This window comes from Mauremys mutica, chromosome 3 (genome assembly GCF_020497125.1).
Source record: "Mauremys mutica isolate MM-2020 ecotype Southern chromosome 3, ASM2049712v1, whole genome shotgun sequence".
Lineage (NCBI taxonomy): Eukaryota > Metazoa > Chordata > Testudines > Geoemydidae > Mauremys > Mauremys mutica.
In genome coordinates, this window is record NC_059074.1 from 68,524,386 (window position 1) to 68,552,343 (window position 27,958).

Here is a 27,958-nt window from a genome sequence, read left to right on the forward strand (position 1 = left end):
GGCGGCGGGTTCCACCGAGGCGGCTCGGCGCCGGGCTGAGGTCGCGGGGGCGGCCACTCGGGGCGCGGCGGAGGATGGGGCTGCGGGCGGCCGGGGACGCGGGGCGCCTCGCCCTGCGCCTGGGGCTGCTCCTGAGCCTGCTGGCCCAGCAGCCCGTGAGCGCCAAGAACGACAGCGGCTCTGCCCTCGAGCAAGCCGTGGTGGAGCCGATAGTGCAGCTGTTAGAGCCGGGTGAGGGGAGGGGCCGGACCGACGCGTTGCTGCAGGGTGGGGTGGGCAGCAGCGGGGTGCCAGGCAGGGTGAGGGGGTGGCTGTGGGGTGCTAGACAGGGTGAGGTGGGTGTCAGTGGGGTGGCAGGCAGGGTGAGGGGGTGGCTGTGGGGTACTAGACAGGGTGAGGGGGGGTGTCAGTGGGGTGCCAGGCAGGGTGAGGTGGGTGTCTGTGGGGTGCTAGACAGGGTGAGGTGGGTGTCAGTGGGGTGGCAGGCAGGGTGATGGGGTGTCTGTAGGGTGCCAGGCAGGGTGATGCGGTGTCTGTGGGGTGCCAGGGTGGGTGAGGGGCTGTCTGTGGGATGGCAGGGAGGGTGATGGGGTCACTAGGGTGAGGGGGTGCCATGCAGCGGGGATGGTTCCTGGGTGCTGAGGACAAGCAGGATTTCCCTGAGCACGCTAGGAGTGGGGAAGTGCAGAAAAGCTCCCTGGCCCCATTTACTTTCACCAGGAAGGAGCCTGGCTCCCCTGGTGCATGGAGAGTAGGTCATATCATATGCCAACAGTGGGAAGATGTCCTTGTTCATTCATGATTTATCAAGTCACAGCGTTTCTAAGGGGCCCTCCTAAAGGGGGAGCAAGGGAAATCCTAGATTTACTTGTGATTCTTGTAGCTGAACAGTGTGGGCTAAAGGAACGTGTTGGGTACATGTAAACTCCCTCACAGTCTGTTAAGTTCATTGAGTAATGAGACACCTAAGTTCACACCTAGTGTGTCATTAGGCACAAGGCCAGCTACATAATGAATTGCATTCCTTCCTTCCATCTGAAAGTGGACTTTTCCTTTTACAGAATTTCATCTGTCTCCTTGTCTTATTTTTTCCTACCACATCATTTTTCATACTGTGTTTATCCCATTTCCCTGCTCAGATGTAACCACTCTCAGTGTCATTACAGAAATTGCCTATCAGGGATCATGAGAGATCAATGTAGCCAGCTGCTTTGACTGCAAAACCTGAGTTCCAGCAGTCCTGGAACTAGGAATGAGAGTGTTAAAGTTATCCCCTGGATGCTCAGGCCTCATGTATAGCGTAGTGGAAAATATTGCTAATAAGCCACAATAAGAATAAAACATTTAAAACACGAATGAGTGACTTTCTCTATTAGTTCACTTCACAGGCATGACTTGGAACAACCTCTATTGACATTCTCAAACAGGATTTTTAAGTGTTTATCAAAATGTACTATGTGCATCCTGTGATGTGACCTGTAATGAAAAGAGAGAATAATGGAAACAGTTTCTGCTCTGCATGGTTTTTACCAGGATTCCAGATGTAGAGAAGAACCTGAGATGTCTTTGCTTTGCTGGTACTAATTGCAGCCCTATGACTGGAATGTAAATGTATATTATTTTAGCATAGTCTCATCTCATTTTGTGTGAGATTTACATATATAACTCCTATTAATGCTAGTGGAAGTTATATACATAAATTTTTTTGCATAGGGATGATGCTATATCTTTTTATCAGTGTCTGATGCAAAATGAAAAAGGCATATATAAATGTACGGCTCAATAGGGGTTTTTTTCTGGAGAGATTTCTCAAATTTTAGATTGGTTTAAAAAATCTAGGGAGGAAATGCAAGAAAAAAAGAGGTGAGATTGCATCATAACAATGATATGTACAGTATATCACCTCTGCTTCTGTTCCTCTTAAAGATTTTGTTATTTGTTTTTGTTTTTCTTTGCTTTTTTATTTTTTTTTTCAAATTCACTGACAGCAGGATTGAGTCCATTTTCAATTATTTCTGATTGGCATGCTAATTTAGAGTCAATCCATTTTCAGTGTCTAAATATGTTTAAAAGTTTAGTTGAAATAGTATTTGAAAATAAAAAAAATCCTTTTTTTGATTTAGGGTTATTCATCTCTTATGAACAAATCACCATTGTAAGTTTAAAAACATAAGAATGACCATTTCAAGTCAGACCAAAGGTTCATCTAGCCCAGTATCCTGTCTTCAGACAATTGCCAGTGCCAGATGCTTCAGAGGGAATGAACAAAACCTGGCAATTTTGAGAGATCCATCCCCAGTTGTCCAGTCCAAGCTTCTGGCAATTGAAGGTTAGGGATGCCCAGTGCATGGGATAGCATCCTTGACCATTTTGACTAATAGCTATTGATGAACCCATCCTCCATGAACTTATCTAATTCTTTTTTGAACGCAGGTATACATTTGGCCTTCACAACAGACAATGGCAACAAGTTCCACAGGTTGACTGTGTGTTGTGTGAAGATGTACTTCCTATTTTTGTTTTGAACCTTCTGCTTATTCATTTCATCGAATGACCCCTAGTTCCTGTGTTATATGTTATGTGAAGGGGTAAATAACACTTCGCTATTCACTTTCTCCACGCCATTCATGATTTTACAGACCTCTATTATACCCCCCTTAGTCACCTCTTTTCTGGACCGAACAATCCAAGTTTTTTAAATTTCTCCTTGTATGGAAGCTGTTTCATCCCCCTAATCCTTTTCATTGCCCTTCTGTGTATCTTCTCTGATTCTAATATATCTTTTTTGAGATGGGGTGATCAGAACTGCATGCAGTATTCAAGGTGTGGGTGTATCATGGATTTCTGTAGTGGCATTCTGGTATTTTCTGTTTTATTATCTATCCCTTTCCTAATGGTTCCTAACATTCTGTTAGCTTTTTTGACTGCTGCTGCGTATTCAGCAGATGTTTTCAGAAAACTGTCCACTATGACTCCAAGATCTTTCTTGAGTGGTAACGGCTAATTTAGACCCCATCATTTTGTATGTATAATTAGGATTGTTTTCTAATGTGAATTACTTTGCATTTATCAGCATTGAATTTTGTCTGCCATTTTCTTGCACGGTCACCCGGTTTAGTGAGATCCCTTTGTAAATCTTCGCAGTCATCTTTGGACTTAACTATCTTGAGTAATTTTGTATCCATTGCAAATTTTGCCACTTTTCTGTTCATTGCCTTTTCCAGATAATTTATGAATATGTTGAATAGTACTGGTCCCAGGACAGATCCTTAGGGGACCCCACTGTTTACCTCTCTCCGTTGTGAAAACTGACCATTTATTTCTACCCTTTGTTTCCTATCTTTTAACCCGTTACTGAGCCACGAGAGGGACCTTCCCTCTTATCCCATGACTGCTTAGCTTGCTTAAGTTTGCGACAAAAGAGTCATGATATGTTTTATAATGATGCTACTGGATTGTGGGAAGCCTCCTGAGAGGATAGCATAGTTGGTATCTGCCTCATAGTTAGAGGAAGTTTGCTTGCTTTGGGTAGTAAGGTTGCTCACCTTTTGTTAGTAATCTTTGAATCTGTTCGGTCCCTGGCTGCTCTTAAATCAAGTAGTAGCAGTGGCCAAAACCCATTTTTTCATTTGTATCTGGATGGGAAATTGCAACCTCTCCTTTCAGATGTGACCACACCTTGCCACAGTTGCCAGATCTGGTAATTTCTAGATTGGATGTCTGTAATATGTAGACTCTGGGGTAGACACCTTGGGTAAAAAACCTGCAGCTGGCCCCAGTCAGCTGACTCTAGCTCACACTGTGGGTGAGGGTGGAGGGGCCCAGAGCTTGGGCTCCAGCCTGAGCCTGAACATCTACAGAGCATTTTTAGCCCCACAGACTGAGCTCTGCAAGCCTGAGTGAGCTGACCTGGCCAGCCATGAGTGTGCTGTGAGGGTGCCGCGAGTCTTTTACCCCTTGTGGCAGTTCCCCAGCTAGTATAAATTGTCATTGCTGCATTGAAATCAATAGAACGTTGACAATGTACACCAGCGAAGGATCTGCCCTCCAGTTTTCCCAGTTCTCTAACATGTTTTATTTCTGTCCCTATGAATGAGAATAAACCATTTTATAATATGGGCTGATCACAGCCACATTTAAACATGTTTACATTTGTATTATAGATGGGATCTTGGAAATCTCCTCTCCCTTTGTATTATGCTGTGGTGGTTGAGATTAGCCAAAGCTCTTGAGCTAATATCCCACAGATTTAAATGAGGTGTGGGGGAGGGAAGGCACTGAAGGCATGGTGTCTTAAGTTATGGGCTGTCTCTCTGTTTTCACATGATTTTGCATGAGGTGATACTGACAGAATCTATTTTTTTTAAATTCCTCCCTCTCTGGTTTGAGAGAGTTAATAATAATGAACTAAATTGTGAAATTATTCTTTAAATATTGCTGTATATGTACTAAAAGGATGATCTGATTAGCACTGCTTATATATATAGTGACAGTTAGGAATAGCACAAGTGTAGAATTATGAAGTTTCATGAATAATGTTGGAAAAGAGGTTGTAAGAGTTTGATAACAATTTATGCCTACTACCACTGTAGTGTTAATCCCCTACTGTAGAGTAAGGAAGGCTATTTTATATTTGTGTATCACTGACTGCTAGTGGAAAGGACCCACTCATTTTTCCACCACAGAAATGTTATGTAAAGTTTTAACAGCTTAAAAGAAGAGAAATATAAACTTGCATTACTGAATTAACATAACATTTTGTGTAGAAGAGATTCCAAAACAAAAAAATGAGGAATAGAAAAAGTAAACTTTGCATTTATGGTATTTATTATCATAACAACATATTTGGAGTAGGATAGACTGATTATGTAGACTTGCAAAAACAGCCATAATAAATCGTCTTTGTCCCTTTGCATTTTAGAAGATTAAAAAGACTTATTGCCTGTTAAAATGAATTGTTTTCAAAGACACTGCATAAAGTTGTTTAATTCCTCTATTGGTCAGTTACTTTTTCTTAGCATCCTTATAAACATTCAACTTGTATTAATAAATCCATATTTGAATCCCAGATGGAGATGTGAACCTTTTACTTCTGCATAATTTGCAAAACTCATTTCCTAGCCTGAGAAGTACCAGAAAAATGGAAGAAGCCAAATCATAGTGGTTAAAACCACAATAGTTAATTAAAAGACTGTACCTGGTTGATTCATTGCTTGTGCTAGCTGTCTAAAGCTGACCTTAAAGTGTGATGGGGAAAAAAATCATGTGGGAAGGCTTGCAGTAAACTAATTTAACATAGAAGATTGATTTATAAGGAAAATGCATAATATTTTCTCAAAAATGAGATTAAGATTTAAATATTAGTTATTTGCACTTGGTTTTCTGAAAAGGCTAGGGAAGACTTCAAGAAGTGAATTTCCTGGTAAATGGGTATTCCTCCTCCCCCCCCCCCCCCGCACACCCTCCAAGAAGGTGTCATATTAGAAATGTAACTTCAGACTTTGTGTTTAGGTTTGAATGCTACAGTATCCAAGGAAGTAGAATTTGGAATATGCACAGTGACGTGTGGTAAGTAGCAAAGCAGATGAATAAAGCATATTGTAATTTGTTTTTGGGAAAAAAGTGCTAACTGTAGCAATTTAGCAGGTGTAATTTGCTTGCTCTCCTTCACCTCTCATTGATTTCAATTTCCAATAACTATAATTAACAAAAACAATCAAGCTGATTGTCATTAGAAGTTTAGGTCAGATCTGTTGTTTTATTAATTTCACAGCCTGCAAGCTCCTATTTTAAACCAGTTCCCTACATTTATTGGCACATGAGCTGCCTTCACCAAAGTAACAATTTTCTCTATTTGTGAACATCTGTGAGATGTTCAGAAGATGAAAGATCTTCTGATGCATCTCACAGATGTCTTCCCACATACAGTATTGCCAACTCTATCAAAAAATTGCTCATCTGCAATAGTCTATTCTATATTCCACATTTATATAATTTATAAACTGTGTAATGGAAAGAAGAGGTATCCTGGAGAAAGATAGGATGAAAATTCAGCACATAGAATCTCAGAATTTTTGCTTCACCCATCTGGATATATTGCAAAGAAGACATCTGTGGTATTAGGGTGGTAATAGGGGCCGGAATGGAGTGGCACTGCATTGCTTAGAAAGCACCCATTTAGCAGAAGATTCAGAAATAGTATTGAATTTGTTTTGAACAGACTCTGTCTCTCATAGTATCATAGTACCTGGAAACAAGAAGGGAGGAGGGGAACCACCAACTTTCAGATCAATTAGTCTATTCCCCAGCCAATATGGTATTATTTCATACATTACATTCTCTAGTATTTTTTTCCTGACTAGTTCTGAATGTCGCAAATGATGGGGCTTCCACTACTGCCCTTGGGAAACTATTCCACATGCTAATAAATCTTGATCTCAAAAAGTCTTTTTTTCTGACACTCAGTTTAATTATTCCCTTTCTTAATTTTGTCATTTACTGCTGGTTATACACCTCACTTCCCCTCATTATGAGCCACCCTAAATAATCTCATTTTCTTTCATGCTTGCACCCTTAAGATATTTAGAGACTGTTATCATGGCCCACCTCTTCAGTGGACCTCTCAGATGTCCCTCCATTTGAGGGACTTAACTCATTTTAGACCAAAGTTACCTGTGTTCCCAACAAATGTGATGTCCCTTCACTTTTATTGGTGTCAGTTATTTAAATCTTAAATAAATAATCATCAGTTAGAGGTTGGATGAAGGATTATTTACACTAAAGGCCATTCCCCATCATTTTGAATTTGGATATTATTTTGTTTCCCTCATTTTGGGTCTCGGTCACTCATTAGATCCAATAGTTGGGTGTTGGCAGGTTGAAAGGTATTCCCTCCAGTCCATCCAGCCAAACTATATACATTTAACTTTCTTAATCTTTATTTATAAACCCATCCCTACATCCCTCAGTAATTTTGGTTGCTGTTTGAACTGCCTCCAGTTTCTCAATATCTTTCTGTTAATGTTGTGGCCAGAATTCAATACTCTTGACGTGGTTATACCACGGCTTATAGAGAGATCATAAAACCTTATTTCTTCATAATAATGATGCTCGTTAATATTTTGGTCAATTCTGCATTAGTCTTTTTTGCTGCCGTGTCCCAATAAATTGATGTCTAATTTTTCTGTCTACTATTATCTCTAGGTCTCTTTCACTATTTGTATTTTCCTTCCCATTGATATTTACTTTTTGTATTATTTTTCCCAGCTGTATTATTAACTTGCATTTTTTTCAAGTTCCATGTTTCTAATCTTTCTAGTTTAACATGACCATGCTTCCATCTGAGTTAATTTGAATAATTCTTTAAAATAAGACTTCATTTGACAGAGTATTGCAGTAGATTAACTTCTGCAGAGTTGGCAGCTGCTAATAGGGAGGGGAAGAGGGAAACAAGTTTTCTGGGAGTAGAAGACAAAACTGGTCAAAATGGAGCGGCAGGGGAGTACTGAAATGCCCTACAGGTCTCTGGATGGGGTTCCTTTAGTCAACTCTTTGACTTTGATAGCGTGCCACAGTTTTAATATTCAGGTAGTTAAAACAGGCATGTTTTTTCCTACTAAACGTGACCACAGTTAGCTCAGCATCCGGATTTTTTCAGACCAGCCATTTTGATGTTCAAAGGTTTTCTGCTCACCCCCCTCTGTTTTCCCAGACAACCAGACAACAAAAAGACCTAGTTCTAAAGTAAGAGGAATGTCTTTAATAAAAGTGTCAGTTCATTGTCATTTACACCTCTGTCTCTGCATCCTTGAGATGAGACATTCTCAGCAGTGGAGAATGATCCCTGTTTTGTGACAGCTTCAGTAAGTGTTGTTGTCTCCCTCTGTCACTTGAAGTATTGTTTCATGAGCTATATCTCATCTGTGAAATATTCTAATATCTATCAGTGTGTACCATACATATTTAAAAGAAGCAGATACATCACAACAAATTATTCTTCACATCAGTGGGGTTAATTCAGCATTCCAATCAATTTCCCATTTATCATACTGCAGGAGGGTTTTAACTCCCCTTTTCCCATGCCCCTGCAGTTTAGTAAACAACATGCTGCTAGAATAATGGCAATTTCTTCAGTGTTTACTGGGCCTAAACATACTATTCCCTCCACCCCCACACCCTATGTCATTTCAGTGAACTGTGTACACATTGTTTGGCAAAAATAAATATAGCATTTGTTTTGAATTTGTAATGGTTAAAATGAGGCAGTGTTCCCATTGAAATACTGATGTGTGAGAGTAAATACATTTTATTTAATTGAATTTTATACAGACATTTCTCTTCACCGTCAATATTTATGATTGCCTACTTCCCCTCCTTATCTTCAGTAGGACCCTCCATGTATTAGGTGGAGTTATGAGGGTCAAAATGAGGAGGTCTGAATGGGATCCACTTCAGAGCCTGTCAGTGTTGTTCCTTAGCCTGACAATACTGGTTACTGTTAAGTGATTCAAGGCTCTCCTTCTTCTAAGAGGATCCTATCCTATGAGGTGCTTAGCACACTCAATCCCTGTTGACATCAGTGGGAATTAAAGGTGCCCAGTACAGTGCAGGGTCAGGGTCAGAGTGGGAAGGCTATCTCTACCATGCTCCCAGCACCAGCTGACTTGGGCACTGAAAGACCATGTTCATGAATACTGCTAGTCAGCTTTGATGTTTGATTTGCTGTTTTGTTTTTTAGCAGTATACAGTATATTTCTGTTTATCCAAACGCCTATTATCCAAACCTTTGCATTATCTGAATCCCTTCCTTGTCCGCCAGCATGAGACACAGGAAATACATGCCCTTTATAGCATGTGGGGAGGGATAGCACAGTGGTTTGAGCATTGGCCTGCTAAACCCAGGGTTGTGAGTTCAGCCCTTGAGGGGGCCACTTAGAGATCTGGGGCAAAAACTGGTCCTGCTAGTGAAGGCAGGGGGCTGGACTTGATGACCTTTCAAGGTCCCTTCCAGTTCTAGGAGATTGGTATATCTCCAATTATTACCTTTTTTATTATATATCTTATGCAAGGGACAAGAAAGAGGTTCAGTAATGTGGAGGTTCATATAATGGAGTGGAGAGCCCAGCCAGGACTATTAGGAGGTGTAGTAGGACTAGCTCCTGTCTACAGAGGAGGCCACTTTGCTGGTGAATGGCTCCTGTGGCAGCACAGGGAGTCCTCTGCAACCCCACTGTCATGAGAGTGAGTGAGTAGGGCTGTGACAGCAGTGCTGCAGAGAGAGATCCCTTTGCTGCTGCAGGCCCAGTGATACCCAATCCCTGCAGGCACAAGGTGTGAGATGGGTGGGTGGGGAACAGAGACCCCCAGCCAAGACTGCAAAGAGAAGGAGGACAAGCCCTCAGTCTCAGGGGAGGCCATCCTGCTACTGGTGCCTGAAAAGCTCTCGATTATCCAAGCAAAATCCGTGTCCCAAGTGCTGTTTGGATAATCTGGAGTATAAAGTTTAATTGTATTTTGAATTCTTCTAAAAGGAGTATATTAAGAATGACTTTTTAGGAATGTGACATGGTGACTCTGAGGATCTGTGTGCTTTACAGGACCTTAGGTGATGAAAGTGGGCAGAATTAAGTGTTGTCAGCCAAATCTTAAGTACAAATATGGGATAGCCTTGGCAGAAGCTCTGAGAGGATCTGTTTCTCCGGATGTATGGTAGATAAATTAGTTTAGCATCCAATATAAAGAGGGAGAAGGCAAAAAATGTTGGAAGAAAAAGAAGAAATGGAAACTAAAATATATTTTTAAATTTTTTTTGCAAAGGTATTGGCATTCGAGAAGTTATATTAACCAACGGGTGCCCTGGAAGCGAAACAAAATGTATTGTTCGTGTAGAGGAATGCAGAGGACCAGTAGATTGTGGATGTAAGTAGAATACTATGATATAGGAATTTAGAGTGAATGTGTTTATTCAAGGGAAACATCTTTATTCTGTGTGAGTGTGGTGGAAGTGGAAGGAAATGATTGCATTCCATTCTCCAATTACCCTATTAGGCAATCTAATAACATTTCAAAACTCATTTTTGTACTGATGTGTGTTTGATTTTAAGTCGCTGTAAAGTACATTTTTCTGCACTTATTTTCTATTTTGTAGATATGTATGTATTTCTAAATATTAAGCCAAACTGCACATTTTAAATGGTTTTAATTGAAAGAACAATTTCAAAATAACATTCCTTGATTAGCTAAATTATGAAATGTATGGTACATACAGAGATATTTTAGACAGTTTTTGATGTATCTATTAAAATTTTCTTCCACAGGGGGTAAACCAATTTCTGAAAGCCTTGCAACTGTGAAGATCCCATGTATTTTTATACCTCCAGAGAATCGATTTACATATCTTTGGAAAATGTTAATTCCAGACCAGGTGAGCAACTGAACCTCACCTTCTGCAGGAGAATGATGTATTCAGTACTTTTACGAGCTGCTTCAACAATCTCATACAAACTCCTGGTTTAATTTTTTTCTTTGCTATCATAATACAAATGAGATCTTTCAGTTTTTCTTTGACAGTCAGATGGCACAAGAGCTTGTGTGCCCCACTACTTTGTAGAGCTCCAATTTTCCTTTATTTATTTAAAGTAAGCAATACATTCTGTAATGTATTTTAAAAAGTAACCTTTTTTGTTCTTACTTGAGTAAATAAATGCAAAGTAATGCACATTAGAAAACATAACCCCAACTATGCATACAAATGATAGGGTCTAAATTAGCTGCTTCCACTCAACAAAGAGATTGTGGAGTCATTGTGGATAGTGCTCTGAAAACATCTGCTCAATGTGCAGCAGCAGTCAAAAAAGTGAACAGAATGTGTGGAACCATTAGGAAAAGGATAGATAATAAAACAGAAAATATCATAGTGCAAGTATAGAAATCCATGATTCGCCCACAGCTTGTATACTGCGTGCAGTTCTGGGAACCCATCTAAAAAAAATATTAGAATCAGAGAAAGTACAGAGAAGGGCAACAGAAATTATTAAGGGTATGGAACCGCTTCCATATGAGGAGAGATTAAAAAGACTGGGACTTCTCAGCTTGGAAAAGAAATGACTAAGAGGGGATATCATAGAGGTCAATACAATCTCAACTGTTGTGGAGAAAGTGGATAAGGAAGTGTTATTTATGCCTTCACATAATATGAGAACCAGGAGTCACCCAATGAAATTAATAGGCAGCAGATTTAAAACAAAAGGAAGTACCTCTTCACATAGCGCACAGTCAACCTGTGGAACTCATTGCCAGGGGGTATTGTAAAGATTAGAACTGTAATGGGGGTCAAAAAAGAACTAGATAAGTTCACGAAGGATAGGTGCTTCAATAGCTAATACCCATGATCATCAGGGATGCAACCCCATGCTCTGTGTCCCTAGCCTCTGATTGCCAGAAGCTGGGAGTGGAGGACGGGATGGATCACTTGATAATTGTCCTGTTCTGTTCATTGGCATTGGCCACTGTCAGAAGACAGGTTATTGGTCTAGATGGACTATTAGCCTGACCCAGTATGGCCATTCTTATGTTCTTAGAACTTGGGTTGTCAACCTGGAGGATGTGAACAAGTGTCAGTGGGATATAACCACATTGCCCTACTCCTTTGGTGAATAGGAGAGGTGTCCTGCCTAGATGTGATGGGGTTTTGGATAGTGAGGGAGGGACCCTGGTAAGGAACTGATTGAAAAGTGCTTGAGTAGAATAACCAGTTTTCAATGTGACTTTGATATAGAGCATTTCCCCCTTATAAAGCTATTTGAAAAAAAATCCATTTTGTCTTTTTTTTTAATATGGATAGCAATCACTGATTCTTCCTAATGATTCGGCTATTTTGGAGGTACACAGGGATACCCATCCAGTAGCTTTCCAGTGTGACACGAAAGAAAATAATGAGATAGTTGCCTCTGTAAAATATACAGTATATACAACAGCTGGTAAGTCCATAGTCGCTTTTAAACCTTTTACAAGATATTGCTTGTGTTTAATGAGTAGCTATAAGCCTTCATGGTACTGTACCTTACCTTAGTATCAGAATAGGTGTTCACATACTATAATGAGTGCCATATAAATGCTTATCAATAAAAGATGAATAGAAAAGAAAACACGGCTATGGAAACTATGAGGTTTTGATGGTAGCAATAAGTAATTTCTTAAATTTATAGGCTAAAATAAATTATTTCTCTTTGCCTTTAAATTTATCACTAGGGCTTGGTCAATCTGCACAGATCTCAGGTGTCTTCTCTCACTGCTAGCAAAAAAGCAGGAAAGGCAACCAGTTAAATGGAAGCAGCTCTACTCCAGTTAGTGGCATCTTGTTCTCTGCTTCTCAGCTCCCCTGTTAAATTCCCCAGTGCAGTGCAGAAGTAGGAAGGCAACCTTTTGAATTTTAACACATTTAACTGCCATCTTGAATTTTATCATGCATGCTGGATTTAGAAAAGCTTAAAATTAAAAAGAAGATTTCATAAAATGGTTCAACTGCAACAGCTTTCTTCCCTCTTCTGCTGCAGGTAATTTTTGCTTGCATTGTCAGGAAAGACAGCAGTGGTCCCGTTTGCCTTTCAGATTCTGAGAGGCCTGCTGGAGACTCCAGCCTTCCCAATCAGTAGAAAAGAGAAGGAACCTTATGTGGACAGAGTCCCTGCCGGAAAAAGTATGGATTCAGATGGACCTAGAGCCAGAGAGGACCATTTTATTGAGGAGAATGAAAAGAGTCTGTTTTAAAAGTGTGCTGCCAGCAAGATTGAATTATCCAAATAAACACTGTAGAGGAGAGGGCATGGGACTGGAAACCTCTCGAAGTCCCTTATTTTTCTACTCCCCCATGGTTTCATGTCCATCTGAAGTGACATTTAATTCAGGAAGGAACTCTGCTCACATAGGTAAGGTCTCTTCTCTTTTCTTCTGCAGAGTGCCCAGGAATTTGTTTTTGCATTCTTAAATCCATCTGTCTCCTGCAAAACTTCCAGAGCTCTGGCTTTATCAGGTTATATTCTATCTATCGGTATTCAAACTCTGAAATCTGTTTGTAGGAAGGAGTGGTTTCCTTTGACCCTGATCAACAAGCATTTAATCATGTGTTTAGGTTTAAGCACTCAAGTAGTCCCATTGAATTGGAGTCATGCTTGAACTTAAACATGTGATTAAGTTGTTTACTGAATGAGGGCTAGGCTCAGGTCCATCCAGCAGAATGTCTCACAAGGATTACAGGAATCTATTCAGAAGTTATTGGTTTGGCTATGCAATTATAAGACTCTCAGCAAAGCGTGGCTCCAAGATCTACTACCTCTGTTCCTTGGAAAAAAAGAATCAAGTTCCACTCTTCGGAAGACAATGGAAAAAGCCTGTGTCATGCTCAGTGCCAAACTGGTTTCCTCTAGATCGATACAGACTGCCAGTGGATTTTCAGACGAGTGGCTTACTTCCCCTAACATGCATGCAGACCTAAAAAACTGAAGGTGGAAGAGATCATCAGTAAAATAATTGATTGTGAGTTATATAGTTCTACAGAGACCTTTTTGTTGTGTGTCCAGATCTGCTGTCTGTTGGCTTTCTGAGATCCAGCAAGATCAGGATTTCTTCATGTATCTCTCCAGGGGGATCAGAACTTTTGAAAGGTCCCTTTTGCTGTTAAAAGCTGTAGAGATATGCCACAGGATTCCGTGTTTAAATGCAGACATTCTTAGCTCTTCTCTGATAGTTTACAGAGCTCTGTTGCTCAGACTCTGGAGAGGGGGAACGTTACTTCACATCTTAGAATGCTAGCCCTCCCACTTCAAAGTTGAAAACATATTTTGCAGAGAGTTTAGGCATTACTTTACCAGACCTCTTGAACAAGAAGGTATCTCTGCCTATTCCAGAAAATCTAAACCTTTCTCCTCAGAGTGGATTCTTACCTTTGCCATCTGTTAATCTCCAGTGAGGTAGAGCCTTAAAAGCAAATTTTTTGGAGGGGATGGGGAATGAGGAGGTACAAGGGGCAGAATTGGTCATTTTTAAGGCCAATTACAAGGCCAAACCCTTCTTTTCAGCATCCATATTTAACTATAAGGGTTTCAGACCAGAATGGAATTGGCACTAGGGGAAGGATCTCAGGCTGATTCTGTCTAAATGGATCAGTTTTACTTAGGATCACAGTGGGCCTTGTTCGGTATCTCCTAGAGTTACTTTCTATGATTTCTCACTTTCCCTTCGAGGCATTTGAATCCATAGAATTGAAGTTTCTATGTAGTCTTCCTTGCTGTGATAAAGGCCACCAGTAGGGTGATTTCAATACCTTCTAGATTGTTACTTTATATGCTGTTCCACAGATATAGGGTTCTTTGCACCTTCCCTAGTTTTCTCCCCACAATGCTTTTGCCTTTTCACATCATTCCAGATATTTTCTTGCCCAGTTTTAGTCAGCAATGTAGGACTAGGAAAGGGGACATTTGGCATACCCTATATCTACGGAGCACTCTTAAGGCTTGCGTTGAAAACAGAACCCTTTAGAAAGCTGACTTTCTTTGGGCCTGAGCCAATTCCCATTAAAATCAATGGGTGTCCTTGGTTCCCATAAACTTTAGAGGGCACTGGATTGGGCCCTTTGTTCTTTTCAAGGGCCCCAAGCAGGAACTGCCATTGCAAAGTAGATCAGGAATCATACAGAATACCAGAAGTGCCTTGTGTGGCTAGGATCAGAGCACATTTTACCCAGGTCATCACCTTTTTTCAGGTAGAGGGAGGTGAAGCCTAAGTAGATGATCTGTGTCATGTGGCTTTCTGGTGATCTTTGCACACTTATCAGAAGCATTGCCAACTGAAGGGTCTGGTTTTGACCCACACAACTTTGTTCAGAGGGTACTCAGAGTGGCTTTTCCTTGAGAGGATCCAGATGTGTTCTTGGAGAGAAGTGAATAGGATCGTAATGGGTGTTTTCCAATTCCTTCCACTTCCTCTAGAGAAATGGAGAATGAGCTGCAAGGCTGGGGAAGGGGAATGGAAATGCTTCAGCTTGGTTGGTTGGGTTTCCTGCTTGTTGCTGCCAGGGAAAGGAGAATCTTGTGCTGGTCAACTGTTATAAAAAAACAAAACAAACAGGTAAGAGGAAAACTTGTTTGTTCTGGCCTCACTCCCTCACTTCACTCTCTTTTCCCTCTTTTTGACTTGTATGCTTGTGTAATTTGAACATTACAGCCAAATTCTCAGCTAGTGTAAATAAGCATAGCTCTATTGGAAGAAATAGAACATTGATTTACACCAGCTGAGAATTTGGCCCCATACAGGTATAAGAATTTTCTTGTTTAAAACATGCTGCATGATCTTTTCCACTTCAAATTTTAGGATATGTCTTAGGAAGGTGGAAGAAGTACTGTATACATTTTGCAAAAGTGCAGGAAGAGACCTGTAGGAGCTGTTCACACACATATTCCAAGTGGCTATGTGGAAGAACCTGGTGTAATGTAAAGCTGCCTATAGAAAGCCTTCATTTGCACTTACTCAGCAGATTACCATAGTTCTCACTGACCTTCTATTGAACAATAATAATGCTTTTTCACAATGAGCTGTCATCACAAATGGGCTTTTCTCCTTTATTTTCAACACAGTTCCAGACGGATTGGTTCTGTTCTTCTTTTGTAGCATCCTGGGGAAAGAAAACAATTACTTGTTTTTCCTTCAGTAAACATTATTATGGCCATTGCAAGAAAAAACCCACCCATTAGTAGCTGAATTTTCCATATGTCCCTCTTATCAAATCACTACCATGAGATACAGTAAAGCATTTTGTTCATACTCCTTCCTGTTATGTTGTTAAGTTGCTTTTGAAGACTCTAGTGCCATAAGGCAGTTTATTCATGTTTTCTAATTATAGTTCTGTAGGGAGGGAGGATTTTGCGGGGGAAGGGGTGAAGATAGAGAATGATTCTCCTCATGATGCCATGTGAAGGGAGCCAGTCTGCCAAGATCCAGACTGTGCCCCTTGTTCCATCACCCTAGTGAGTGTGTTTATTGGCACCAGCAGTGGAGGAGGTGGAGGCAGCAGCTTGTCAGGCATCAGAAATGGCACATCACCCACGTGGACAGTAGGTTGTGCTGAGGCACTTCTGTAGACCATTTCTCATGAGTTCAGTTCACTTCCTATTCAGGCAGAGGCTGACTCTTTCTAACAGACTACTCTAAAAAGGACATATTATGGGGTTTTTTTGCATTATATAGTAATAAAATAGGGAATCCCAGTGACCATATTTGGAATTCCTGGTCTTTGTGTGTAGAGAGAGAGAAAGAGAGTTTGTTTCCACATCTGGACATGCACATGCATTTTTAATATGTGAAGAGTCTTGCAGGTGATCCACAAGGGGAACAAAGATATGTGCACCAGTAGTACATACGTACAAAAAAGTCTGACTAGGGAGTAAAAAGTGCATTCCTATCTAATGCAACTTTCTCAAAACAAACAATATATACTTAGAAAGCTGGGTCTGAAATTAAGTGAAAATAATGCATATATGCTGCTGAAGTGTGTGAACAAATGGTCAAGCATTCTGTTTATAGAGAGAATACTCTTATCATCTTCACCTACAACATCATGCTCTAGTGACAGCTACAACTCAATGAAATAATTTTGGGGAAAAACGTACAGTGGCAGTTCTTAGAATGATGTTCCTATGGGTGCTCCACTCGTAAGTGTGGCAGCCCCTCCTGCGCCTGGGATCAGAGATCTTCATCAGCAGTGCCTGTTGGACTTCACATGCCCCTCCCACATTGTGAGTGGGACATATATATAGCGCTGTGCAGTCGAACCGCCCACAGTTTCATCTCTATCGCCTTTGGTCTGGGATGGAATCTACAGCAGAGCCTGCTTCTCCTATTTCCCTCACTAGATAGTGCCTCACCTGTTAGTGTACTGTAGTTAGTATTTTCTTCTTCTCCTTTCTTTCTTCTATCTAAAAAAAATAATTTTTTGTTTTAAGTTTACCTTCACAGTTATTTCATAGTTTAGGTTTCCATTTCCTCACTTCCTGCCCTTTCCAACTGGGAAGCTTTTTTCCTTCACCTTTGTGCCCAAATCCCCTAGGTTTAAGAGTTGCTTTTCTTGCGAGGCCACCTTCTCAGTAATGGATGGACATCTGCAGTACATTTGCTGTTTGGAAGAGGGACACGTCCCAGAAAAGTGTTCCCACTGCCTTGGCCTGAAAGCCGGAGCCAGAAAGACCGGGACATTAGATTAAAACTTCTCCTCATGGAGAAATTCCTGCAACTGGCATCAGACCCGGGCTCAGACTTTTCCCCGGAGAGGCCCTCACTCTCTGCCAGGTTGTTTGCTGATACTCACTCCCATGTCCCTTGAAAAGAAAGTCTTTTGTTTTTCACTCAGATGAAAAGAAATGGGCTCCCTCCTCACACCTTGAGGCACATCCTCCCCGACAAGGTTTGTTGCCTCAACATTGTTTGGCAGGGGACACAATTCCAGGGCCCATCTGAGTACCTCTGGTACTGATGCAAAGAAATGGTCTAAAGACCCTAACTGAGCAGACCTACAGCCCTTCGCACTATTTCCCAGCTCTGGGGAACGAGACAGGCTGACTTCAGGAGCTATAGCACCAACAATAATGATGGCACTGGCATCCTTTCGGACACCGACAAGACAGTCAATACCGAGCAAGCCCTCGGCATCATTGAAATCATCTGCACTGGTCAAAGCACCAGCCAAGTCACCATCATCGGCCAAATCATTGGTGCCATCTATGGACACTTTAAGGGAATACACTATTTCTTCGGCATTGAGTCACGCTGGCACTAATGATTCTTTTTCCCCCTCCACAAGACTTTATGTACCCTAAAGACCTGCTGGTATCTGACACTCCTGAGTCTCCACTCCTTTGACCTCCCCCCACTTCCAACCTCCTCTCTGGATTCACAACACTTCTACCTTTCTCTGCCAAGGATGGCACTTCCCTTCCGCCGTGATGAGGAGGAGGAATAGGAGGGCTCAATTGCTCCCTTGTCTACCAGGCAAATCACACCTGCTCATCCTCGCTATCCACAATTCACATCTAGTCCACAATCTTGGCATGGACCACTGTGGATGCAGCCACATGTTCCACTCCCTCCATACTGGCCATACTGGGACTCTTGGGCCATGTGCAAGCCACAGTTTGGGAACCCTCCTAAAAAGCAAAGCCTGAGACCTACAGCTCTCCCTTCACCATCGGTCTCTTGCCCTCTGGAGAGTGAAACTATGCTGGTACCAACTAAGCGGAAGAACAGGAGGAGGCCACATCAACACTACATTTTTCCTTGTCCTCTCCTGACGAGGTTATTATGCCTCAACCTTCTACATCTGCCAACAACTTCAGAAATTTTTCAGGACTTATTCCACAGGATTGCAGACTCCCTGGAGATCCCTTTGGAGGAAGTTGAGCTTCAGCAGCATAAGCTGCTTGATATGCTTCACACATCCTCTTTCTCCAAGATCGCACTACCGATCAATGAGGTTCTTCTCCATCCTGTGAAGATGCTCTAGCAGACCCTGGTGTCCATTCCTCCCACCTGCAAACACACCAACAAAAAATATTATGTTCTGGTGAAGGATGTGGAATTTCTATTCTCACACCCCACCCCAAATTCTTTGGTGGTCAGTGCTGTGCAAGAGAAAGGCCGTCAATACCAATCCCATTCTAGTCATCCAGACAGGGATTGGAAACACCTAAACTTATTTGGACTCAAAGCATATTTGTCAACCATGCTCCAATTTTGATTCTCTATCTATGAAGCTCTCATGGCTAAATACAATTACCTAAACTATGCTAAGGAAGAGCAATTCCAGTCCTTAATATCGGAAGGACACCTTCTAACCCGTACACCCTAAAAGCCTCGTTAGACTCTGCAGACACTGCTGCCTAATCCATTGCGACTGCTGTGGTAATGAGGCATGCGTCATGGCTTCACCTCTCAAGTTTTCCTAAGGAGGTACAAACCACAGTAGAGGACTTACCTTTTGAGGGCCAGAAACTATTCTCGGAATGCATGGAGGATTCTCTGCCCTCCCTTAAAGACTCCCGAGCTACACTCCGACCTCTCGGCATTTATACACCACCACCAAAGAGACGCTCGGAAATATCATCTCCCCCCGCAATCCCGACCACGCAGTACACCCCTCAACAGCACTATGGGCTTGGCTACACTTGAGAGTTGCAGCGCTGGTGGAGGCTTTCCAGTGCTGCAACTTAGTAACTGTCCACACCTGCAAGGCACATTCAGCGCTGCAACTCCCTGGCTGCAGCGCTGGCTGAACACCTGGTCTGCTTGGGGTGTAGCGAGTGCAGCGCTGGTGATCCAGCGCTGCTCATCAAGTGTGGACACACACCAGCACTGTTATTGGCCTCCAGGGTATTAGCAGATATCCCAGAATGCTTTTAACTAAATTACTTTCTTTGTTTTGTTATGCAGCCTCTCTTTGTTTTGTTGTGAACTTGGAGCTCCAGTGCTCCGGGAGCTGCTTATCTAAAAAACAAACACAGCTCCTGTTTGCTGTGATCAATCTGTACCTGACTGTGAACAATCAAATGAGATAACCCCTGTGAATGAGGCAGGCAGGGAGTGAGTGTTTGCTTGACAGAGAAACAGCGGGGGCAGAGGGGAGAAAGGGAGTCCGTTGGATGCAGGCTGTTTGCAGTTAAGAGTTAAGAGTAAGGGGTCGGGAACATTTTCTGATTTTGCAAGGCAGGAAGCTAACACACAGTGTTGGCTCCAAAAATCCACTCTCTCTCTCTCCCCCGCTCCCTGTCACACTACACCCCACCCCACCCCTCTCTTTTGAAAAGCACGTTGCTGCCACTTGAACGCTGGGATAGCTGCCCATAATGCATCACTCCCAACAGTGCTGCAAATGCTGCAAGTGTGGCCACACACCAGCGCTGGTAGCTGTGAGTGTGGCCACACACCAGCGCTGTTCCTACACAGCTGGATGACCAGCGCTGTAAACTCCCAGCGCTGCAACTCTCAAGTGTAGCCAAGCCCTATGACACCTAGCACCGAAGACAAAGGCCTCCTACTAAACATAGACAGCCCACTCCTCAAGGGGCTACCTGTGACACACCTCCACCGAAGCAACAATTGTGAAGCTGTGATCAAGGCCCCAAGAAGCCTGGCCCTCTTCCGGTCATTCCCACAATCTTCAATATTCCACCAGTTTGGCAATCAACTAACTCAGTTTTTCCCATCTTGGAAATTAATCACATTGGACAAGTTGGTTCTAGAGGTAATCAAGGAAGGATACTCCATCCCTTTTCTATCCATCCTGCCCCGCCACCTCATATGCTATCCCTCTTCAGGGACCCTTCTCATGATTCCATTCTGTGGGGGGAAATAAATCATCTGCAACGGGGACCCATAGAACTGGTCCCTTCCCAGCACATGGGACAGGGTTTCTACTCACACTATTTCCTGATCCAGAAGAAATCTGGCAGCTGGTGACCCATTCTAGACCTTCACAATCTAAACAAGTTCATCAAACTGCAATGCTTCAAGATGGTTACCCTCTCCACTATTATCCTAGCACAGGAACAGAGGAACTAGTTCTTGGCCCTCGACCTCCAAGACGTATACTTTCATATTCATATTTCATATTCACAGCATCTTGGGTGTTCTCCAAGGTCCTTGCAGTAGTTGCTACTTACTTAAGGAAACAAGGAAACATCTTTCCATACTTGGATGATTATCTCCTCAACGCCTCATCCGAGACCGACATTCTCTGAGCTGTCCACGTAACTATTGGCCTTTTCATGAAGCTAGGCCTCCTTGTGAACTTAGAAAAGTCCACTTTAATGCTGGTGCAATAACTGGAATTCATCGGCTCACAATTGGGGATGCCGCACAAGCCAGAGCCTTCCTACCACCTCACAGATTCTTGGCTACTGTAGATCTGGTATCCCACGGATGGGTCTGCCCCCAGATCTCTGCCAGAACCTGCCTGCAACTTCTAGGCTACATAGCAGTGGCAAATTTCAGGGTCAGGCACGCAAGACTCCATGTGTGATCTCTTCGGGCATGGCTCCATACAGTATATCTCCCCCACAAACACAACCTCCAGAAGTTCTTATCCATGCCGATGAGAGTTAAGGACTCACTACTTTGGTGGACACTGCCCAACAACATCTGTGTCAGAGTTTCTTTTCTCCAGCCACCACCAACCATGATCCTAACAACTGATGCCTCCCTAACTGGTTGGGGAGCGCATCTCCACAATCACGCAGTCCAGGGCAGATGGTCATTAACCAATCTACCCTACACATCAATCTCCTAGAGTAGTCTGCCAGGCCTGATGATATTTCCTCCCTCTACTCAATCAGCGTACCATCAGAGTCATGATGGACAACCTCACCTGCATGTATTATATCGACAGGCAGGGAAAAGCAAGGTCCCACTCTTTATGCTCAGATGCACTCAAATCGTAGAATTGGTATATTCAACACAATATCACCATGTCAGCAGCGTACTTCCTTGGATACCAGAACACCACCGCAGATGCACTGAGCAGGAGATTCTCACATGATCATGAGTGGGAACGGGATAGGTGAACATTTCAGCCCATCTTTAACTGATGGAGATACCCCACCATAGAGCTCTTTGCCATACAACACAACTCCCGCTGTCCTCAATTTTGTTCCAGAGTGGGTCTGGGACATGGATCTCTGGGAGACACATTCCTCATAACATTGGATGCACATCTCCTTTATGCCTTCCTTCCCTTTCCCCTCTTATTCTGAGTACTTTGCAAGATATAGGAGGACCAAGCTCATGTCATACTTACAGCTCCAACAGGGCCACGACAGGTCTGGATACTTACCTCCTCCACATGATGATATACCAGTTGATCTCTCTCCATCCAACGCGCCTGTCACAGGACACATTCTCCATCCCAATCCAAAGATGCCCCATCTCAAAGCCTGGCTCCTCCATGGTTCCGGGATTTGGAAGTAACCCGTTCAGAGGCAGTCAAATACTTTTAAATAGTAGGCAGGACACAACTAGTCACATATATGTTCACCAAAGGACTAGATTTTAATGCTGATGAGCCTCCCACAAGTCGACACAGCACATGCTCCCCTACCACTTATCCTGGAATACATGCCAGACCGTAAACAATCAGATCTATCCACCAGCTCCATTTAGGTACACTTGGTGACAATCATTACTTTTCACTGCCACATAGATGGTCATTCTGTCTTCACACATCTGCTCACCAAACACCTCTGAAGGTCTCTATAACTTTTATCCCCACATAGGAAACCCGACCCCTGCCTGGGATCTTGTCCTTGTCCTACCTTCTCTGACTAGACCCCCATATGAACCAATGTCAACCTATTCTTATGTGTATCTATCAGTGAAAATGACCTTCCTTGTCACCATCACGTCTGCCTGACAAGTTGGTGAAATTACAGCCCTTATGGCATGTCCACCTGTGGTGGGGCGATGACTCACCGCTGTGGCGCCCCCTTCTGGTTGTCCAGGGAATTAGCTCTCCAGCCTCCAGAGCGCCCTCTGCAGGCTGGTGTCTCGCCTGCCACTGGCCCCATGTTCTTCCCAGACCCCGGTGCCCTTTGCCTAGGGGTTCTGCCCATCACAGTACCCCCTCACTCTGGGTCTCCCCTCCCAGGGGAACTCCCAACCCCCTATCCCCACCTTGCCTCAATGGCTACTGCCAGTCATCATCTAGCCCCCAGCTCCCAGGCAGCCAGGTCCTTCTCTCTCAAAAGGCTAGAGAGAGAGTGTGTCTTCAGCCTCTGGCCCTCAGCCCTCTTCTAGGGCCAGCCATCGCCTGATTGGGGTGTGGCCCTAGCTGTGGCTGCTTCTCCAATCAGCCCAGCTTTTTCCAGCCACAGCCAACTCCAGGGTTGCTTTAACCCCTTCAGGGCCGGAGCGGGGTGACCACCCCACTACACCACCATACACACTATTCTACAAGGAGGAAGTTACACTACGCTCACGCCTGAGATTTCTACCTAAGGTTCCAGTATCTATCCATCTCAACTAACCTATACACCTTCCTTGCTTCTTCCCGAAGCCTCACAGTAATCAACAGGAGGCAGCTCTACACAGACTGGACGTGAGATGAGCATTAGTGTTTTACTTGGACAGGACTAAACCTTTCTGGAAATCACCATGATTATTCCTCTCCACCACCAAAAGAGCTAGAGGCACAGCCGTATCTAAGCAGCGCCTTTCAAAATGGATTTCGCAGTGTATGCCTTTATCTTATGAACTCCACAATAGACAACATCCTACCACAATCAGAGCACATTCCACACATTCATTATCCACCTCGATAGCCTTTCTCAGTAATGTCCCCATTGCTGAAATTTGCAAAGCAGACCGCACAGCACTATAAATGTGTCCTGCTCATAACATGAAGGGCTGTGTATGTGCATGTGCGGTCCAACGGGCACTGCTGATGAAGATCTCCAAACCCAGGTGCAGGGGATACTGCCACGCCTACAAGTGGAGCACTCATAGGGACACACATCTTGAAGAACCTCAGTTACTATACAGGGTGAGTAACATATTCAGTTACTCATAATATATTGCTCTTTCATACTGCAAATAAAATTAATGTGTTGGTTAATTTGTATAGAATCTGATTTTTACAGAAATTCCTAAAATATCTTCCAAAATGTTTGTATTGGTTTGGGGCTACTCTGACTTGTGCACAACTCACTTTCTTATTTAATACAAACAAACAAAACAAGAAGTTTCACTTAAATTTACCACACATTCCTCTTTCAGTCCAGAAAAGCATGATCAAAGAATCAACAGCTACACTGAAAACATGTGGCTGTGTAAAGGTTGGAGACTTATGAAATATAAATTGACAGGAGTGGAGCTATTTGACACTGTCGGCTTCTAAGATGTTTTACTAGAGTATTGCTATTAGAGCATTTTAAAGAATATTCTCCTATCTCTACTTTTAATAAACAAATTAATTTTTTTCAGAATGACTGGAATAAATATTACACTGGCTGAATCAGTGGATTAAAGACATACTGAGCCATATCCTGCACAGCTCATTCTGGCAAAACTCTCACTGATTGTAATGGAAGTTTTGTCTGAGTGATTAGTACAGAATCAAGCCAATTGTATTGCTTTAAAATACTTTTAAAGTGCTTTTTGTGATGCCTGAATCAGTATTTCCTCAGAGTAAAATGCTTGATTACACATTCACTTTTCTCTCTGCTCTGCTTTTATTTTAATCATATGTGATAGCCTTGAAGGCATCTCTGCTTATTATAAGGTTGTCTCATAGACTACTCTAGTTCTGGATTATATGGATCTGCCATACGAAGCAAAGGTGAATGGATCAATACTGGATGAACTATGAGATACTTCCTACTTCTCATTAGCAGACTCCCCTGTTGCAGCCTGCAAATAGAGATATCCTTAGAGCATCATAATCACTTATTACTAAGCAGTAAAATAAAAAATCTAAATTAATTAAATAGCAAAATTGAAGTTATTTTTAATTAATATCCCCCCCATATCATTCTAAAATGTCACAGTCCAACATTTAAAATGAAACTGCCTAAAAGCAGTTAGTTACTTTAACCTTATCTGACAATTCCTATATGCAGAGCAGTTAGTTTTGGAATTTTCAACCAGTCTAGTGATCATACCTGTCAACCCTGTATCATGCAGAAAGACCATGGGGATTATAAGAATGATCTATGATTTAGGAATAATGAAATCATTACTGCCGTGATGCAAGAAAATGGACTGGAGGGCCCATTAATACTCAAGTGATGCTATGGATTTCCTGCAATCACTGTGGGAATTTTGCATAGCAGTAAATGTCAGGATCACACCCTGTGCTTTTAACATATATGTTGCCAGATAGAAATCAATCTGAAATTAAATTAAAATTCGCTTGTATATGTACAATGTTCCCTCTAATTTTTTCCACCCATGGGCGGAATGAATTTTGTTATGTGTACCAATATCAAGGTAATGTGTGGATGTGCGCCACCAGTAGAAAGAAAAAATCTAGATATATATTTTTTAAAAGTTACCATAGGGATAATTACTCCAGCCAGAACAGGTTAGGCATTTTAGAACTCACTACTCAAAGAATTAAATTTAAGCATAAGAGAGAAATAAAAATTATGAAATGCATAGGCTAATCAAAAAAATAAAATAGCACTCTGAAAGAATAAAATTACAGAAAATATATGTGCATTGCAGGAAGTATCAAGTAACGAAAACAACAATAATACAAGTATGTGTTGGGAGGTGAGTGTGAAAGACTGTGTGTATGTGTGTGAGACAGAAAAAGTGTGTGTGTGTGTGTGTGAGAGAGAGAGACACACACGCGCGCATCTCTCCCCTCTGCAGCCCTGGCCGGGGAAGACACGCCTGCCAAAGTCCAGGCCAGAGCTGGGACCAGGGAAGAGAGACGCCTCTTCCGTCCCCGCCGCAGCCCCTGCCGGGGGAGAGAGACATCTCTCTCCCCTTCGCTCTGCACACCCCAAGCTCCCCCAACCCCCCATCACCTCACCCCACTGTGCTCACCCTCCACATTCTCTCCACTCACTTGTGTGCACACCTGTGTCGCTGCTGCGTGGCCCATGATGGCCTCATGTGCAGCTGCGCAGGTGCACACCTGAGAGGAAATACAGTATATGTAGATTGTTGAATCTGGAGTGATCAGAGGCGGGTGTATTACATTTCAGGAACTTGGATTGTTATTGGACACTTGTCAACATTTCTGATTAGAGCTGACCGTGTTTGTCCACCAAACATTTTTCTTCACAGTGTGACAATTGAATCTCATAAATTAGATGGAAAAGACTTACTAGGTCATCTTGCATGTCTTCTACCAATGTTGGATTGTTCCTTATACACCTCTACCCTGTTATAACGCCACCTGATATAACACAAATTCGGATATAACGCGGTAAAGCAGTGCGCCGGGGTGGTGGGGCTGCATGCTCCAGCAGATCAAGTCAAGTTCGATATAACACGGTTTCACCTATAACGTGGTAAGATTTTTTGGCTCCCAAGGACAGCGTTATATTGAGGTAGAGGTGTAGTTTGTTCTCACGTGTTTTGTCTGGTATCATGTAAAATGTCTCAGGTAGTGGGGTTGCCAATACTTCCCTTAGAAGATTGTTCTGGAGTTTAACCAACTGCATTGTTAAGAAATATTTTCTGATCCTAAGTTTTCCCTTGCTCAATTTCATCCTATTACGTGTAGTTATACCTCTTTGGTCAACCCAAAACAATTCCTCTCCATGCTTCATGCTTCAAATACAATACAGTTAACATCCTCTGATTTATTATTGATTAATTATTATTATTTATTTGTATGCTCCTAGGAGCCCCAGCCATGGATCAAGGCTCATTGTACTAGGAATTGCACAAACACAGAACAAAGAGACAATCTATGCCCTGAAGAATTTACAATCTCAGCAAATGATTTAATTTACTTATTTTTTAATTTTTTAAATTTATACAATATACCTAGCTTTACCTTAACCTATTCAAATGTTATAAAAACAATTTCTAAAAAGCAAAATATTACTATTTTACTAATTCTTTTCATAACACCAGCTTTTTTCCTAATCTAAGGTTTTAATAACTTTAATAATTTGTGCTGCTCCTAATTCCCTCCAATTTGTTACCATCTTTCTGATACTGATGTGTGCGAAACTATGTGCAGTCTGACTAGGGCTGTATAGAGAAGGACTACCATATATCTAATCGGCTTGTGATGGGATGCCTCTTTGGATACAGCTCATAATTGATTTGGGTTCTGATTTCCTTCCACCATATTGCATTGCAAGCTCTAATGTAATTTGCTGTCCCTTACTACTCCTAGGCTTTTTAAAGTCATTATGTGTCTGGTTTTCCATTGCCTTGTATCTTCTATGCTCACACCTGTGCAAAGTGGGTGTAAAATACTACTATTCTGATTTGGACTCATTTTTTCACAGGTCTAACTGGTTACACAAGGTTTAAGGCAATGGAGAATCAGGCCCTATTTCTTTTCATTTATTTTCCTTCCATTTAACATCCTGTTCAACAAGATGTTTGAGCAATAATGATCAAGGTATTTCTTCTCTTTAGAATTGGAAACAAGAAGATTAAGGAGACCAAACACAGATATAGTTCTGGTGTTTGTCCTGATAACTGGAGTTATTGTTTGTGTTGGTGTGATCTTTGCATTAATCTTCATAATTCTTCACTGGTAGGTGGACAGCGTACAAATGTGATTTTTGTGTTCTTTGATCAGAATATAGTACTACTAACTGCAAACCTGACACTCAGATGAGATAATTTAATTTTTCTACACTGGGATATTTATGTTGCTATTGGTCAGTATATCTGACAGTGTCTCTTTTTACTAGAGTAGCTTCAAAAGAAGTAATCTGCAAAGCAGTACCATAGATTATTGATGGGAAGGGACATGATATAGCACATTCTGTGTAAGGGAATGGGAATGTAAATCTACTTAAATTTACATTTTTGTTCAATTATTATTTCCATATCAGGGCAGCTGTAAAAGCATTCTGGGCATCAAAAGTTGGTAAGAGCTTCAAAGAAGAACAATCAAGCTCTCAAGGTTCAATGAGAACCATAGAAGAAGCACCAGGATCAGGATCTGTATTGGCATCAGGATCAAGATTAGCATCAGGATCCGCATTAGCGTCAGGATCAAGATTAGCATCAGGATCTGCATTAGCATCAGGATCTAGATTAGCCTCAGCAACAATGTCAGTACAAACACCATCACATATAGATACTACTGGACAAGAAGAGGAGTCTTTCCATGAATGGAACAATGAAAAAGAGAATTAGAAAGAAAAATAAGACTAGACTATAATAAAAGATTATCTAAAAAGAGATTATAATAAAGCATGTTTAAAATACTCACATTACTAGT

The 27,958-nt window shown here is 42.0% G+C and overlaps 1 protein-coding gene across 1 annotated transcript; it reads left to right on the forward strand.

The window, feature by feature from the left end:
* On the forward strand, positions 1 to 27,931 carry SPACA1 (sperm acrosome associated 1). The gene is made up of 7 exons (XM_045008822.1): positions 1 to 231; positions 5,512 to 5,568; positions 9,817 to 9,918; positions 10,317 to 10,423; positions 11,843 to 11,978; positions 27,142 to 27,262; positions 27,567 to 27,931. The coding sequence occupies exons 1-7, from the start codon at positions 75 to 77 to the stop codon at positions 27,871 to 27,873; spliced, it is 987 nt and encodes a 328-aa protein (XP_044864757.1). The 5' UTR covers positions 1 to 74; the 3' UTR covers positions 27,874 to 27,931.
* Positions 27,932 to 27,958: the final 27 nt, after the last annotated feature.

Coding starts and splice junctions, on each gene's coding strand:
- SPACA1 (XM_045008822.1), top strand. CDS start 75: ATGGGGCTGCGGGCGGCCGGGGACGCGGGGCGCCTCGCCCTGCGCCTG. Junction 10,424..11,842: donor AAATGTTAATTCCAGACCAG/GTGAGCAACTGA, acceptor TAATATGGATAG/CAATCACTGATTCTTCCTAA. Junction 27,263..27,566: donor ATCTTCATAATTCTTCACTG/GTAGGTGGACAG, acceptor TTTCCATATCAG/GGCAGCTGTAAAAGCATTCT.